This window comes from Strigops habroptila, chromosome 9, assembly GCF_004027225.2.
Source record: "Strigops habroptila isolate Jane chromosome 9, bStrHab1.2.pri, whole genome shotgun sequence".
Taxonomy (NCBI): Eukaryota; Metazoa; Chordata; class Aves; order Psittaciformes; family Psittacidae; genus Strigops; species Strigops habroptila.
In genome coordinates, this window is record NC_044285.2 from 23,372,820 (window position 1) to 23,390,242 (window position 17,423).

General features: G+C 53.8%; 1 protein-coding gene across 1 annotated transcript; it reads left to right on the forward strand.

Moving 5' to 3' along the window:
• Window positions 1-339: 339 nt before the first annotated feature.
• Window positions 340-16,565, forward strand: LOC115613107 (DNA-directed RNA polymerases I and III subunit RPAC2-like). Its single transcript, XM_032920179.1, has 4 exons — window positions 340-429; window positions 2,038-2,114; window positions 2,998-3,080; window positions 16,364-16,565. The coding sequence occupies exons 1-4, from the start codon at window positions 416-418 to the stop codon at window positions 16,409-16,411; spliced, it is 222 nt and encodes a 73-aa protein (XP_032776070.1). The 5' UTR covers window positions 340-415; the 3' UTR covers window positions 16,412-16,565.
• Window positions 16,566-17,423: the final 858 nt, after the last annotated feature.

The window sequence follows — 17,423 nt, forward strand, 5'->3', positions numbered from 1 at the left end:
ACAGTCACTCCCAGCTTTCTGCCACCATGGGTCCTGCAGCTGCAGCTTGCTTTGGGCTCCTCTTCTCTCCTGTGAGGAGCAAGGGTGCACAGGCACTGTGATAACCGGGGAGAGGTTTCTCTGAGGTCGATAATTTTGCCACCTTCCCTCCTCTGTGAAGTTGCTCGTGGTCACACTCCAGCACTTGAGACATGAGCCACAGCGATGGCCCAGCCAGAGCTACTGGTCCTCCCAGTTCCTGTGGGGAAGCTGAGAACAACTGTTGATTTCTCACCCTGGGGCTGGTGTTCAGAGAGCCTTACAGCACCTCTTCTCTCCCCATTCATGGCAGGTCCAGGCAGATGGGACAGATGGAAACTGCATCACTTTTGTGTTGCACGATGAGGATCACACGCTTGGCAATGCCCTCCGATACATGGTCATGAAGAAGTAAGTGGAGTTCCCACAGCCCCTGGTACTACTGGACATTCCTCTATCTCCTGCTCTGCCCTTCTCCTTACTGAGTTGCATCTCAGTTGCTGCTGGAACAAGGCAAAACTACCTCTGTGTGTGCCTGTTGGAGTATTTATATCAGACCTGGTTCCAAAGGCTCCTTACCTACTCCCTCTCTTCACAGGATTAACTTTCTCCTTGTACTGTTAGCCCCTGAGAGCACTAATAGGCCTTGATGGATCTGAGCAGCCTCACCTGGGGCCTCCACACACACCCTGCCCCCAGGCTCAGGAGCCCCATTTAAGCTCAGCTCAGGGCTTTCAGTCCCTCCTGAGCCAGGGTGTATGAATATGGGTCTTCAGCTCAGCCTGTACTGGGCCGTTGGATGCTGGCCCATGGGCTGACTTCCTGACCTGACATCAGCCTCTCCTCATTGTTGTACATTGTACACCTGCTTGGTGGTCATAGGTTTTGTCTGACCCTCATTACCCTCACCTGACCTGCAGATTGTCTTCCTGGCCTGGCCTCGAGCCTCTTTGACCCCCACAAACCTGCCGGGTGACCTGGACCCTTGGCTGGCCCTGGCTACACCTTTGCACCCGCCTTACTCCCTTGCTTGGGTGCTGTGGGACAGGGCTGGCCAGTGACTCCTCTGCCCTATTGGCTGGCTTACAGTTCTTGCTCCCAGCTCCCCATCCCAGTGAGGGAACAGCCAGCCCTCACTGCTCTGATGGTTAGTTACAGAGGAAATGTAATGCCTGACTTGTGACAGACTTCTGAATATCTTACGTGGCTCTGGGTGAAATGATGTGCAACTCTGTGTAAGTACAGGTGGCCAGGCAGTATCTATGTCACCTTCTGGGGCAAGTGCTGTCAGAAAGGAGGATAGGAACAGCCAGTATGAAGCAGATTGATCATCTTTGATGCTTCCATCAAGATGCATGAATTGATGCTGGAAATTAATTATCCTGCTGCCCCCATTAAAATATACAAATGGCTTCACTCTGATTTTATTGAGCTGGGGAGCACTGGGGGGTTGTGAAGACTCACTCGTAAGCCTCGGAAGAATTCCAGCAGGAAGTTCAATGCATCATCTCAAGTGACAGTTGCCTTGCAAATGTCTTGTGGATTCCTCTGATAGATCACCATGACAAGAAAAAGAGCAGCCTTTTTGTGAGGGGCTGTGCTTTCTGCTGCGTGCACAAATGTTCTACCAGTCACCTCGGCTTGTGAAGGCAGATGTCGTGCAGTCTGCAAACATCTTGTGGTGCCCTAGACCCATCTGCCTCCTTTGTCCAGCAGAAGTGCAACAGGTTTGTGTGGAGGGAGGTTTCCAAGCACCCAGGATCCCCTGTTTGAACAGGGTGCCAGCCAGGTCTTTCCCCTACAAAGCTCCAGCTGTAGCTCAGAGATAGATGGAGGCGTGTGAATAAGGTTACACGGGTAGTATCCTTTCAGCATATCCCTCCCATAAGACCCTCAGTCATGTTAGAAACATCCTGAGCCCTGGCAGGTCTGGAGTGGCCCAAGCCTCTGACTTCCCTGAGATTTGCTGTGGATTGGCCTGGGTTTCACTGCTCTCTTCTCCTCTCACCCCTCCTGCAGCCCTGATGTGGAGTTCTGTGGCTACTGCTTCACACACCCCGCTGAAAGCAAGATCAACTTCCGGATCCAGACCAGAGGTATGGGAGGTGCATTGCTTTCATATTCAGGTCCCTTCTTTTGTGGCATCCCCTCTGCTCATGTCAGGTTTCCACCATGAGTCATTTCAATAAAGAAACCTTCTCCTTCTCAATAAAGTCACTCTTCTCCCTCTTCTCTGCAAGCACTCTACTGTAGTGCTGGGGTAAGATAGATCTGCTGTGTCCTGTCAGAGGTGATGGTGCTTCATCTGCCCCTGAATCAGCAGAGGTTTTGGAAAGCCAACCCAAAGTATGCTGACATACATAGCTGCAATGAGATAATTTGCTTCTGCTTCTCCTTCTTGGCTGTCTGCCAGCTTTGGTCATCAGGCTGTGAACCAAAGCTCTCTTGAAAAGCCACATCGGTCTGTGCTGTCTTTTGACTTGCCTCCCAGAGGGGTCTGTGTTCCCCCTTGATAGGCAGCACCGACAACTCTGAGCCTCTGGCCATCACTCACTCCTCCCAGCATACCAACCCCTTCAGCTCAGTCCACTGCCCTCCATCCAGGCTCCACAGCTTTGCTGCCCCAGGAGGACGGTGTTATTTCATTCCTTCCTTATGGGACTGTTCCCTTGAGTATCTAGTTTGTGCTTGCCAACTCTGTAATTTCCTAAAAATGAGTAGTGCTGAGGCTGTTCTTGCCAAGGGCACCCCTTCCCTGGGGGGCTGCGGCAGGGTTCGGCTCTGCTCTTCCTGTACTGTAGCCTGGGCCTGAGCTCAGCTCTCAGGATGCTGAGGGTGGGCTGGTAGGAGAGAAGTGTGTGGCATGTGCCTGGTGTAAGACCTGTTCCCATCACGGGGGAACAACCACACTGCCCAGAGTGGTGAGGGAGAGGGCTATCAACCCCTTTGGAAACCACTGACCCATCTTCTTTCCCAAAGGGGCCCTTCCTGCTGTTGAGCCGTTCCGGAAAGGGCTGAACGACCTGATGGGTGTTTGCCAGCATGTGCTCAACACCTTTGAGGTGAGACCGTTCCTGAAAAGTTCAGGGAGCTTTTCTGTCTCTTGGTCTCAGAGGTGAGAGGAGGGGGCTGACAGCTGTATTGTAGCCATAAAGAACCTATAGTTGTCTCAGACCTTCTCTGCCTGACCTGTGGCATGGCCTGGCTTCCTTTTCCTTGGAGTGACTGTAAAGCTCAGTCACTTCTGAAGGTACCTGGAGCTTTGTCAGAGCTGCTCAGACTACTCTGCACTGCGCAGAGGAGTCACAGCACAGAGCAGAGTGGTGGCATGGGATGTATGAGTCGCTCAGGTATATACTGGTAACATTTGCCCTTTGCTCTTGTTTGCAGAGGAGCATAAAGGAGTACAGGGCCCAGAGGGAAGAGGAGATGCAGTAGCGTTTGGGGATGGCAGCCTCCATGGACGTGTGTAACACCTGTGTGTTGAATTCCCTGTGCCAAGTATTTTTGTTTAGTTGTGTTTTTTACGACTGCTTTGATGCAAACCTGTATTTTCTCTTATAATAAAGTTTATGGAGTTTGATGTTGCAGGGGTGACACTGTGTTCAGCTCAGCAGGGTATGGAAAATGATAGAAGGCAGTTCTTCCACTCTTCTCTCTTCTTTCTTTCCCTCTCCAAGCGTCGTTGCTGTTTCCTGCCCAGGATTTTCAGATCACGCAGTTTCCAGGTAGCCTTGTGCACAGAATTAGTCTGCCCCAAGTCCACAGGGAGCAGAAGGGTTCAGCACTGTGCAAAATCCAGCTTTTAGAGAGGCAGCACCCTCTCCCAATTTAAATCTTTCTGTTACAGGCACCACTGCATTTGACTTCAACAGATACAACCAGCCTTCCTTTTTAAACAGATCATTATTCACTTACAGCCCAGAACCCTCCCATGTGCTGGGCTGCGTCCCCAGAGCCTGAGCAGCAGGTCGAGGGAGGGGATTCTCCCCCTCTACTGTGCTCTGGGGAGCCCCCGCTGCAGTCCTGATCCAGCTCTGTGGCAACAGCACAAAAGGGACGTGGAGCTGGTGGAGCGAGTCCAGAGGAGGGCACGGAGCTGCTGCGAGGGCTGGAGCAGCTCTGCTCTGGAGCCAGGCTGAGAGAGCCTGGGAAACCTGGAGACTGGCTTTTTACCAGGGAACACAGGGACCAGACAAGGGGGAATGGCTTTCACCTGACAGAGGGGAAATGGCTGCTTAATGAGAAACACCCAGGAGAAAGAGATTCTCCTTTCAAACACCACCATCTTTTATTAACATACAGAGGAATAAGAGGGAGGATGTAAAATGTCATGTCTTCTCTAGAAAATCACCCTTTCAAATAGGAATTCATAGGCTTGGTCTCACTGACTGGCTGGCAGTGGTTTGTGTTCAGAGGCCTTTAGCTCCTGCCTGGGCTGGTTTCCTCGTGCTGAAAGTTGCTCCACCACTTGGAGCAACTTTTTAAAAAGGTCTTGAAAACCACTGGTCTTTGACCTGCTGGTCACTTCCTCTGACATCCAGGGGATGCTGTGGGCCAGTTGCATGTTTGTTGAGCTGAGCTGAGCTGAGCTGAGCTGCAAGGACCACTCTTTCTGAGTGTGGAAGCAAGGGAGGGATGTGCATGCCCGTAACTGTACAGCTCTTCCTGTGAAGGGCAATAGGAGCCGGGCAGCAGGGAGCTGGCTTTGCATTTGCATTTCCATGAGCAGCTGAAAACTCCTTTTCTGATAGTTGTTACTTTCTCTTTGAGCTGAAACCTGCTGGTCCTGGTCGTGGTTGTAGCTTAAGGGAGACCTCCTAAGGATGGGAAAGTGCCATTGGATGCCAGTGCAGTAGAAGAGCTTTAAAGGGGTCCTGTTTCCTGCTGATATCTCAGCTCTCTTCTCTCACACTTGGTCAAACTTTATGATGTTGGTTTTAATAGATGATGTCTGGAAGGAAAACATAGGGGAAACTCTACCAGAGGAGAAGGACGTCACTGTCATAGACATGCAGCAAGTGATGGCCATGTCCAGAGCTGGGACGAATTCGTGCCCATCTGTTTGTGGCAATATTAATGAAGTGCAAATCTGAGACTGGTTTTGAACGATTTAAGGCTCAAGTGTTGGTCTGAGTGTAGCTGCTAATGCAGGAGTGATTGAATTTGCCCTTGGAGCATAAGAAGAGACATTACCCCCTTGGGCCCAGGAGGTTAACTAAGGTAAAAGGATTCCCCTGTGCCTGTAGCTGGTATCTGTCACATGAACCTTAGCAGGTCCTGGCTGTTCTGCCTGTCCGTAGGAGAGGAAACGGGCTCTCCAGTGTTTGGGATGCTCCTCCTGTTGGCATTACCAAAGGTCACTACTGGAAAGCGTCAAGATGCTTCTGTCTTCACGGCAATGCATGGGAGCTGAGCACTGCCCTGTACCAGTGCCTGTGCGGTGTGCGAGTGAAGGACGGAACAGCCCTGGCTCAGCTGCAGGCAGGCACTGCACTGCTTGACTGCAGCCTTTGCTCTCCTTGTAACACGGTAGGGCTGACTTGGCCAGTTGGGACTGACTTTATTGTACAGCAAGGGGATGGCAGCAGCCAGGGACAGGTTTATAGCTTTAAACTGCTAAGCTGCTTTGTAGGACAGGAGTTGGCTACTCTCAGCAAGACTCCCAGTGCTGTTCAGCTGATAGAAGGAGATGTGTTGGAACTTGTCGGTCGTAAACCATAGGAGGAATAAGATAAGGATAAAAGCTTGGCTGAGAAAGAATGGCCCAGTGTTTATTTATCAATCAGGGGTTGGAAAGGTTGAGGGAGAAGGGAGTAGCCGACCTTGATAAAGAGGAGCTAACTCTTTGTGTAAGAAAAGATGTTGCTGGGGGGAGATAACTGCTTGATTAATAGTTTGTCTTATGTTAGTTAGCCAATCAGTGTGTGCCTTCTGTAAAAGATAGACCAATCAGTATGAGACACGCTAGGTAGGGACAAGTATAAATGTATATGGATAACTGTAATAAAACGACATCTTGCTCGCATCAAGCTGCATCCCGTCTCTCAATCGTGGCAAATTGGTGACCCCGACGTGATGGGTCGACGAACCGCCTAGCTGAGCGGCTTGCTGCGAGTCCCACAGAACTTTGAATGAGCTGCTGAAAGGAAGGAGGAGCCGGCCGGCCTGAAATCCCTCCGGAGTAGAGAGGTGAGCTGTGGGAAACATGGGAAATCAAGAATCTTCCCCAGAGAGAGATGTATATGAGCTTATGAAAGCTCTCCTGCAAAAGCATGGGAAAAATGTTCCTGGTCATGACCTTAAAGCAATACTTAAATGGGTGCAGGTGAAAATACCCACTGTAACTGCATCTAGTATTTTTACGAAGGAACTTTGGGACGATGTGGGGGTGAAATTATGGGATGCAGCAACAACTGGGAACGCCGAGGCGCAGCGCATGCTCCCTTGGTGGAGAAGCATTTTTGAGGCTTTGAAAGTCCAGGAAAAAAGCCACAAAGATGTAGCGGAGAGAGAAGCAGACTCTCCCATGGTACCTCCACTGTTATTGGAGGACCGAAAGAACCTTAAGTCTTTGGAGGTCTGTGCCGCGGGCCACCCCCCAGAGGAATACCCCTTTGATCCGGGACCAATGGACCCTGAAAACGAGCCAGACCTCTACCCCCCTGACCTACGCGATGTATGGGTTAACATAAGACGACAAGCCTTGAAGGAGGGAGATCTGGAAATTGCTAAGACGATTGTAGCCCCCGTAATATATCAAGGTCGGGGGGCACAGTGGGAGGCTTTGTCTTTTCCGGTAGTTAAGGAGCTACGCCGCACTGTTACCGAACATGGGCTTTCTTCCCCGTATTTTGCAAGCTTGCTATCTTCTGTCTTTGATACTTATGTTATGACTCCGCATGATCTAAAATCCCTACCACAACCATCTGGTGAGGACTCCAATCATCCTCCGGACCACCCTTTCGAGCAACAAATCGGTGAATCTCCTGAGAAGAGCCAGGACAACATGAATTGAACACCGCAAGCAAGGAAGAACTATATGAATCAGTGTAAAGAAATATTAACTGCAGAAATCGTTTGTATTTTATGTAAAACTTGTGACCCTTGGGTCTTGTGTATATGCTATACTTGTGAAAAGGAATGGTGGCGCTGAGCGACGCTTGCCAAACGCTGGTGCGATGACTGTTTAGAAAAGGAAATTGATGTAGCAAAAGTCTTAGTTGTCACAGGGCACGAATTGTTAGGAAATAGCTGTTATTTACATAGTTGTGTAGACTGGTCTCATTTAGTGTATAAAAGGTCAAAGGAGGTCCATGTAGCCTTTAACACCTTTCTGTCCTAACTCCTAATACATCTCTGATTTTACAACACTGTCTTTCTCATAGAGCGAAGCGTAGCATTCATGCATATACCCCTGATTGCAATGATAGCGCGGAGTTTTGGTCTTTTAGTCAATGCTTTGTTACCTCTCTTCTGATACCTGGGCTTGCCGCTGGGAGAGCATTAGCGACTCTAGATAAACTTGGCTGCTGGCTTGCTAACAAACTAATGCTACTAGCGATGCCTTATCTGGTCTTTTATTAGATGTAGATAGTGTTCGCCATGCTACATTGCAGAATAGATATGCTATAGACTTTTTGCTTTTAGCGCAAGGCCATGGCTGTGAAGATTTTGAAGGCATGTGTTGTATGAATCTCTCCGATCACTCAGAATCAATCCATGCCAGTATTCAACAGCTTAAAAAAGGAGTCTTTAAACTCCGACAAGACGATCGTTGGGATTGGTTAGATAAACTCCTTGGAGGATGGGGGCTGTCAGGATGGTTAAGGAGTTTGGTAAAGACAATTGTTTACACCTTGGCTGTCTTTGTTCTCCTGTTAATCCTTTTACCCTGTTTGTTGCAGTGTCTACAGAGATTGATAGAACGTTCCATGAAAAAAAATTCTTTTTGTGCAACAGGAAGGGGGAGATGTAGGACAGGATTTGGCTACTCTCAGCAAGACTCCCAGTGCTGTTCAGCTGATAGAAGGAGACCTGTTGGAACTTGTCGGTCGTAAACCATGGGAGGAATAAGATAAGGATAAAAGCTTGGCTGAGAAAGAATGGCCCAGTGTTTATTTATCAATCAGGGGTTGGAAAGGTTGAGGGAGAAGGGAGTAGCCGACCTTGATAAAGAGGAGCTAACTCTTTGTGTAAGAAAAGATGTTGCTGGGGGGAGATAACTGCTTGATTAATAGTTTGTCTTATGTTAGTTAGCCAATCAGTGTGTGCCTTCTGTAAAAGATAGACCAATCAGTATGAGACACGCTAGGTAGGGACAAGTATAAATGTATATGGATAACTGTAATAAAACGACATCTTGCTCGCATCAAGCTGCATCCCGTCTCTCAATCGCGGCACTGCTTTCTTTGCTATTCACCTTTTTGGCACCCGTGGCTTCTCTACCAAGGGGACGTACAGAGCTTGATGCTCCTTCCATGTTCTTTGAGGCACCGAGTGCATTTTAGGTGGCTCCTGTGTCCCCAGAGTATTTCAGTCCTCCGGGGGCTTTCAGCCCCAGGGACACAAGACCGTGGCTCAGGGCAGATACAAGATCTCCCGTGCTGGGCCAGTTGGAAGGTGCAGGATGGGGACGGGGGCGATCGATCGAGGTCAGCCATCTGCTTCCCATTTACAGTTCTGCTTCTGGAAACACTGCCAGCTTCTCACTGCATTGCTCCAGTGCTTGCACATGTAAGAGGAGCAGGAGAATCACAATCTCTCGTCCCTTTTCTCTGGCCTTAGCAACGCCAAGCCTCACTCCTTATTCCTCCCATCCCTTCTACACCCCTCTCATTCTGGTCACCGGACTGCAGCATGCACCGGGCTTCAAAAGCCAGCTGACGTGGGAGCCATTGCATTACACACTGTTTCATTCCATTGGGGTGCACTTTTCCTGCATGGGCAGCACGCGCTGCCAAGAGCCAGCAGGACTGCAAGCTCACCAGCTGGGAAGTGCTGCAAGGAAAGAGGTGGCTCCGCAGGCATCTCTGCTACAAACATGAGGGAAAAGATGGAGCAGGCAGAGTCGAGCACTGGGGGGAAAGGGAAATGGTTTATTGGCCCGAGAAAGTATCCATAGCGAGCGCAGGCTGCAGCAAGATGTCCTCAGCGCAGCTCCCTCGGGCCTGGAGCTGGCAGCGGGGCACTAATCCTCCACTTGCGGGTTCATGCAGGAGCAGCGGAAAGCCCTGCGCAGAGCCTTCAGCACCCTTCTGAAGTGGGGTGGTCGTCGCCGTTGGACTGCTCCTGCGTCTGGGAGGGCAGCGATGCCTGCGGGAGAAGGAGAGCTGTAGGCGCAGGGCTGGGCGGGCACCGGGCAAGCTCCTGCTGCCACGTGCCACCGAGGGCTTTCCGCGGGGGCTTTGCACCGGAGGCTGTCAGCCCTCGCCCAGGGAGGGGAGGCCGGGGCACGGCCGAACTCGTGCACATGCTGCAGCTGGCTTGGCCTGGGTGCCCCTCGACTCAGGGACATACCTGGCTCGTCCTGGGTGTCGTGAATGGCTGCAGGTGACACTGCCAGTTCATCCTTGCATAATGGCGCAGAGGCGGTGGCTGTGCTGGCCTCTCCCTGATGCTTTTTAGATGCTCTTGTCACTTTGTGCCTGAATGAGACCTGCAGAGCTCTGTCGATAAGTGTGCGCCACCTTGGGGCAGGTGCCTGTGCTGGTGTCTGCCGCTTGTCCATGCTGGGCGCTTCCTCAACAGCTGCATGCCTTATTGGTGGTATTGTCTCGTACACGTGTTCTTCACTGTCCTCAATGGCTGCACACCTTATTGGTGTGATTGGCACATACTTGCTTTCGTTCATGTCCTGCTCTTCCATGGCAGCGAGAGGTGCGTGGTGCTCCTCTTCCTCAGCAGCTCCAGCCAGAGTAGGAACTGCCGGCTCGGTGTCCGTGATTGCCTCTGCCTGAGGCTCTGCAGCCACAAGAGTCTCGATGTCCTCACCTGCTGCAAGCCTCATTGGTGCCATTGACACATTCACACTTTCAGCCAGGTCCTGCTGTTCCAGAGGCTGCTCATCCATTTCCTGGATGACAGCCAAAGCCTTGTGCATGATGCCCCTCACGATGAGCCAAGCTATTTCTTGACGAACTAACTCAGAGGCAGTGGGGCTGAGCAGGGCAAATGACTTTCTCCGGGCCTCTGCTTCTGCCTCCTGCTTGTCAAAGTCAGGGGAAGGTGGTGCTGGTGCCTCCCCCTGCAATTCTGCCACAGCAGTGAGTGGTGCGTGCTGCTCCTCTTCCTTGGCAGCTGGGCCAACATCTGCTGTTATGGCCTCTTGTTCTCCAGACATGGGAGACACCATGTCTAAGCCACCCTCACCTGCTTCTGGGAGGAGAGGGGCTGTGCTGGGCTCTGCCTGAGGCTCTGCAGCCACAGGAGTCTCGATGTCTTCACCTGCTGCAGGCCTCATTGGTGTCATTGGCACATCTACACTTCGGTCCATGTCCTGCTGTTCCTGAGGCTGCTCATCCATTTCCTGGATGACAGCCAAAGCCTTGCGCACAATGCCCCTCACAATGAGCCAAGCTGTTTCTTGATGAACTAACTCAGAGGCAGTGGGGCTGAGCAGGGCAAATGACTTTCGCCAGGCCTCTGCTTCTGCCGCCTGCTTATCAAAGTCAGGGGAAGGTGGTGCCAGTGCCTCCTCCTGCTCTTGTGCCACAGCAGCGGGAGGTGCGTGCTGCTGCCCTTCCTCAGCAGCTGGGCAGACATCTTCTGTTATGGTCTTTTCTTGGTGTTCTCCAGACATGGGAGACACAATGTCTCCTCCACCCTCGCCTGCTTCTGGCACGAGAGGGGCTGTGCTGGGCTCTGCCTGAAGCCCTGCAGCCACAGGAGTCTCAATGTCTTCAACTGCTGTAGGCCTCGTTGGTGCCATTGACACATCCACGCTTTGTTCCATATCCTGCTGTTCCTGAGGCTGCTCATCCATTTCCTGGATGACAGCCAAAGCCTTGTGCACGATGCCCCTCACGATGAGCCAGGCTGTTTCCTGGCGAACCAACTCAGAGGCTGTTGGGCTGAGCAGGGCAAATGACTTCCTCCGGGCCTCTGCTTCTGCCTCTTGCTCATCAAAGCCAGGGGAAGCTGGTGCCGGTGCCTCCCCCTGCAATTCTGCCACAGCAGTGAGAGGTGCGTGCTGCTCCTCTTCCTTAGCAGCTGGGCCAACATCTGCTGTTATGGCCTCTTCTTGTTCTCCAGACATGGGAGAAACCATGTCTTCTTCACCCTCGCCTGCTTCTGGGGTGAGAGGGGCTGTGCTGGGCTCTGCCTGAGGCTCTGCAGCCACAGGAGTCTCGATGTCTTCAACTGCTGCAGGCTTCATTGGTGCCATTGACGCATCCACACTTTGGTCCATGTCCTGCTGTTTCTGAGGCTGCTCATCCATTTCCTGGATGACAGCCAAAGCCTTGTGCACGATGCCCCTCACGATGAGCCGGGCTGTTTCCTGGCGAACCAACTCAGAGGCCGTTGGGCTGAGCAGGGCAAACGCCTTCCTCCGGGCCTCTGCTTCTGCCTCCTGCTCATCAAAGCCAGGGGAAGCGGGTGCCCATGCTTCCTCCTGCTCTTGTTCCATAGCAGTGGGAGGTGTGTGCTGCTGCTCTTCCTGAGCATCTCCAGAGAGGGTTGGAGATGCCGGCTCGGTGTCTGTGGGACTGGCTGGGGCAGGAGACATGCTCTGCAGGTCTCTGGTTGCCTCTCCTGCCTCATCTGTGCCCACGCTGCTGTGGCTGCTGGATCCCCCCTGGATATCCACTTGGGGCGCCTGGAAGAGCTCTGGGACCAAGGGGTTGGCCCATATGTTGCGTAATTTTACAAGTTTGACTTGGGACAGCATGTTGTCAATGTCCTCAACACACTCTTCCGCCTTCTTGGGCATTTCCACTGGCTCCTCCTGTAAACACACAGCAGAACATGAGGAGCTGACAGCTCTCCCCAGCCGTGTCTCTCTCGGGGCTGGAGCTAGTTGTGTGGGTGCTGTGCCGTTGGCTTCCTTCTCCCCTGTGGCCCTGTGACCAGCGCCAGGGCTGGGTGGTGCATTGGCCCATCACTTGGGCTATGGGACTGCTGCTGATGGCTGCTCATCTGGGAGGTCCCTCACGGGCTGCTCTCTTTCCATGCCTTTGCTCCAGAGGAGGGATGCGGGATGGGAGAGCAAGAGCAGAGGCAGGGGAGGGAGGGATTGTCAGCAGGATGGCACAGGGAGCACCAGCAATGTCCCTGTCACACACACTTTGGGATCTGGGGCTGCCTCCAGCACCTTGGCATCCCTGGCGACAGCCACACGTGTGTCACTCACCTGGTGCTGAGAGTCCTTAGCCAGGAGAGAAGCTGCTGCTTCTCCTTCATCGCGTGGTCCTGGAGCAAGGTGTGGTGTTCCAGCTTCTGCCCCAGGGATCTCAGTCAACGAATCTGTCACGTCCCCCACGTGTTCTGCCGGGGAGACACCAGCTCTGCTGGCCTCTTCTTGGTGGACTCCAGACAAGGGAGACACCATGTCTTTTCCAGCCTCGCTTCCTGCTGGGACAAGAGGGGCTTTGCTAGGCTGTCCCTGAGGTGCTGCAGCCACATGAGACTCAATGTCCTTTGGTTCTGCATGGGACGATGCTGCCATCGCCACATCCTCACTTTGGGCCGTGTCCTGGTGTTCCACTCGCTGCTGGTTGGTTCCCTCGACCACAGGCACAGACTGGGCCAGAGGATTCTTCTCTTTACGCATTGCAGGACGCACCTGCAGAGCTGCGTCCATGACTTCAGTGCTCTGTGGGGCAGGTGCCTGTCTCCGTGCCTGTGCTGGTGCCTCCCGCTTGCCAAAGTCAGGGGACGCTCGTGCCGGTGCCACTGGAGGAAAAGGCGCCTGGTGCTTCTCAGGAGCTCCGGCCAGGCAGCTCCTCTTTGGCTGCTCTGAAGTCTTAATCTTGCTGGGCAGAGGGGGCAGGTGCTGGGGAAACTCCTTGTGGTGCAGCCCCAGGGACTTGCTGTTGAGGCTGCCCTTGCTGCCTGCCGCCGGCACTGCTGGCAGGTGCTCTGCCGCTGGCCCATCGTTCCTCAGTGAGGGCTGAGTGGCTGGGGCGTTGCTGGTGTCGGCCGCCCGGACAGTGTCTCTTCTTGCTTGTGCCCCTGCACCCCTGCTTTGTGCTGGGTCCTGCCGTGCCACTGGCTGTTGCCGGGGTCCCTGGCTCCCAGTGCTGTCCCTGCGCATGACTGCGCTCATGCTGCCTGAGGTCTTACTTGTGAGGGGAGAGGCTGTGGACCTGAGTGGGGCACACTGAAATGTGTGTGGCCATGCAGCTTTGCTGCCATAACTGGGGACGCGGCGCAGCTGGGCAGCAGTTGTGAGAAGCTCTCGTTGGCTCCTGCTTGAGCTGCTGATGGCCGAGTCACTGACACTGCCAGAAGGTGGAGAGGCTGCTGGTGTAACAGGTTGCAGCCCACAGCAGCTGACGACAGCTCTTGCTGAACGAGGTGGTGGCCGCGGTGCCATTGCCACCAACAATGGCAGACGGGGTGTCTGCCCCTGTGTTGACCTGCTGGTGCGGGGCAGTGCCACTCGATGCCCCAGGCTGCCCACCTGCAAGAGAAGCCAAGGAGAGAGGCTGCGTGACGGTGTCCCTTGCGCCCGCGTCCCAGCTGGCTGAGCTCATGCAGCTGGGCGCCCCTGCCAGCCCCAGGGCAGGGCTCAGCCCCGCAGGCAGCTGCCGCCTGCTCCCAGAGCCGGCTGGGGACAGGGCTGGCCACCCACAGCCCACGGCCACTCCTCAGGCCACCCCCAGCACGCACGGGCAGCCTGCCGGGCACGGCACGAGGGGCTCAGCTTGCTCCCTCCCGCACCTCCCTCCTGCCTGTCAGCAGCTCCCAGGGTCAGGAAGACGTTTGGCCCTGTCTCCCTTGGGCTCCCTACCTGTGCCTGCTGGTTGACGACAGGCTGAAACCTCTCCAGGTAGGGCACCCGTGGCAGCGTGATCCCATGGTGGGATGAGGCCTGGCTCAGGCTGCCCTGCGACGCTTCCTCGGGCTGCCTGTTGGCCACCTGTGGGCAGGAGGAGGAGGAGGAAGAGGTGTGTGATGGAGGCGGCTGCCTTGGCACAGAGGCCCCTGCAGTGCCGGCAAGCCCGGCCCCGGCACCGAGGCAGCTCTGTGCGGCCCCGTCCCACCACTGGCCTCTCCCTCCTGCCCTGGCTCTCACCTGGCGCATCCTCTGCATGCTTGGCCTGCCCTTAGCGGGCTGGGAACGGGCGTTTGCTTCTTTACCCACGGGCATCTTCCACGTCCTGGGACACTGACCTGCCGTGGGTTTCCAGGGAAATTGCTGCCTCCTGAGGGAGGCTGCTCCTCTGGACTGGGCTACTCTAGGGCTCTCGCTTCTTAGATACCCCACGCTCACCACGGGGCCACCCCTGTCACAATGGCCTTTGGGCACAAGGAGCCCCCCCTACATCACAAAGCCCCTGTGGTCGCCATGGAGATACCCATGCCCGTGACACATCCCAACCAGTCCCAACCAGTGACGGGCACCTCCACAGTGACCACCGAGGCTTGGTGATGTTGGCGGCATCGTGCCCATGGCCACTGGGCACACCAGGGCTGCTCCCGACAGTCGTAGAGACAACCACGTTGGAAAAGACCTTTAAGATCATCAGATCAAACCCTTGGCTCAGCACTGCCAAGGCCACCACTAACCCGTGTTACTGAGGGCCTCGTCTACACGGTGTGTGAACACTTCCAGGGACGCTGACTCCACCACTGCCCTTGGCAGCCTGTTCCAATGCCTGAGTACACCTGAAGTGAAGAAATGCTTCCTAATATCCAGCCTAGACCTCCCCTGCCTCAGCTTGAGGCCGTTTCCTCTTGTTCTATTCCTTGTTCCTTGGGAAAAGAGACCAGGCACCTCCTGGCTCCAGCCTCCTGTCAGGTAGCTGTAGAGAGCGATAAGGCACCCCTGAGCCTTCTCCAGACTAAACCCCCCCCAAGTCCCTCAGCCGTTCCTCATCACACTTGTGCTCCAGGCCCTTCTCCAGCTCCGTTGCCCTTCTCTGGAGCCTCTCCAGCACCTCAATGTCTCTCTTGTCATGAGGGCCGCAGGTCTGAACACAGGATTCGAGGGGTGGCCACACCAGTGGCCAGTACAGGGGGACGAGCACAGCCCTGGTCCTGCTGGACGCACTAGTGCTGATAGAAGTCAGGATGCTCCCAAGTGCAGGAATGGGCACTTTGCCTTCTTGAACCTCATACCATTGGATAGAGCCTATCGATCCAGCCTGACCAGATCCCTCTGCAGAGTCTTCCTGCCCTACAGCAGACCAACACTCCCACCCAACTTGGTGTCGTCCGCAAACTTACTGAGGGTGAATTCAATCCCCTCATCCAGATCATCAATGATCTGGTTTTGTGATGCTATGATTCTAATGAAGATAATAAGCAACACTGGCCCCAGTACTGAGCCCTAGGGGACACCAGTAGTGACCAGTCACCAACTAGATGTGATACCATTCACTGCTGCTCTTGGGGCTCAGCCATCCAGCCAGTGTCCAACCCAGGGAAGAACACACCTCTCCTGGGCATGAGCTCCGGCAGCACGTGGCTGAGATGTGGGAGACAGACAAGAGACTAAGAGACATCAGGGAAGCTGAGAGGGAGCTGAGCTGCTGGCTCCAAGCCCAAATTGTGCAGGGACCACAAGAGTTCCCCCATAACACAAACAGAAAGGAAAGAGGGCAGTAATCCAGGCAGTTGGGAACTTGATACCAGAAAAAAACCACAAAAAGTGGAGGAAGAGGACAAATAAAAGCAAGGGGATTCCTCCTGATGTCCCCACCCAGAACCGCTTCACAGTTCTGCGGGCGGCTAACGAGGCAACACGCAGCGCAACGGAGGAACGACCTGTTGCCACAGCAATGAAGGGGATAACTGCTAGTGCAGCCAAGAAAGCGTGGTGGGGGATAGCAGTAGGAGATTCTACTTTGAAAGATAGAGGCACTGCCGCAGGTTGCCCAAAGAAGTGGTAAATGCTCCATCTCTTTCAGAAGAAGAGACCAGGGTTGGGAGGGACCTTAAAGCTCATCCAGTCCCAACCCCCTGCCACGGCCAGGGAAACCTACCGCTAGAGCACATTGCTCCAAGCCCCTGTGTCCAACCTGGCCTTGAACACTGCCAGGGATGGGGCAGCCACAGCTTCTCTGGGCACCCTGTGCCAGCGCCTCAGCACCCTCCCAGGGGAGAGCTTCTGCTTCAGAGCTCATCTTAGTCACTCAGGTATATGCTGGTAACATTTGTCCTTTGCTCTTGTTTGCAGAGGAGCATGAAGGAGTACAGGGCCCAGAGGGAAGAACGGATGCAGTAGCATTTGGGGATGGCAGTCTCCATGGACATGTGTAACACCTGTGTGTTGAAATCCCTGAGCCAAGTATTTTTGTTTAGTTGTGTTTTTTATGTCTGCTTTGATGCAAACCTGTATTTCCTCTTATAATAAAGTTTATGGAGTTTGATGTTGCAGAGGTGACACTGTGTTCAGCTCAGCAGGGTATGGAAAATGATAGAAGGCAGTTCTTCCACTCTTCTCTCTTCTTTCTTTCCCTCTCCAAGCCTCGTTGCTGTTTCCTGCCCAGGATTTTCACATCACACAGTTTCCAGGTAGCCTTGTGCACAGAATTAGTCTGCCCCAAGTCCACAGGGAGCAGAGGGGATCAGCACTGTGCAAAATCCAGCTTTTAGAGAGGCAGCACCCTCTCCCAGTTTAAATCTTTCTGTTACAGGCACCACTGCATTTGACTTCAACAGATACAACCAGCCTTCCTTTTTAAACAGATCATTATTCACATACAGCCCAGAACCCTCCCATGTGCTGGGCTGCGTCCCCAGAGCCTGAGCAGCAGGTCGAGGGAGGGGATTCTCCCCCTCTGCTGCGCTCTGGGGAGCCCCCGCTGCAGTCCTGATCCAGCTCTGTGGCAACAGCAGAAGAGGGACGTGGAGCTGTTGGAGCGAGTGCAGAGGAGGCCACGGAGCTGCTGCGAGGGCTGGATCAGCTCTGCTCTGGAGCCAGGCTGAGAGAGCCTGAGAAACCTGGAGAGGGGCTTTTTACCAGGGAACACAGGGACCAGATAAGGGGGAATGGCTTTCACCTGACACAGGGGAGATTGCTGCTTAATGAGAAACAGCCAGGAGAAAGAGATTCTCCTTTCAAACACCATCATCTTTTATTAACATGCAGAGGAATAAGAGGGAGGATGTAAAATGTCATGTCTTCTCTAGAAAAGCACCCTTTCAAATAGGAATTGATAGGCTTGGTCAGGATAGGCCAGTGAGCGCAGGCTGCAGCATGATGTCCTCAGCGCAGTTCCCTCGGGCCTGGAGCT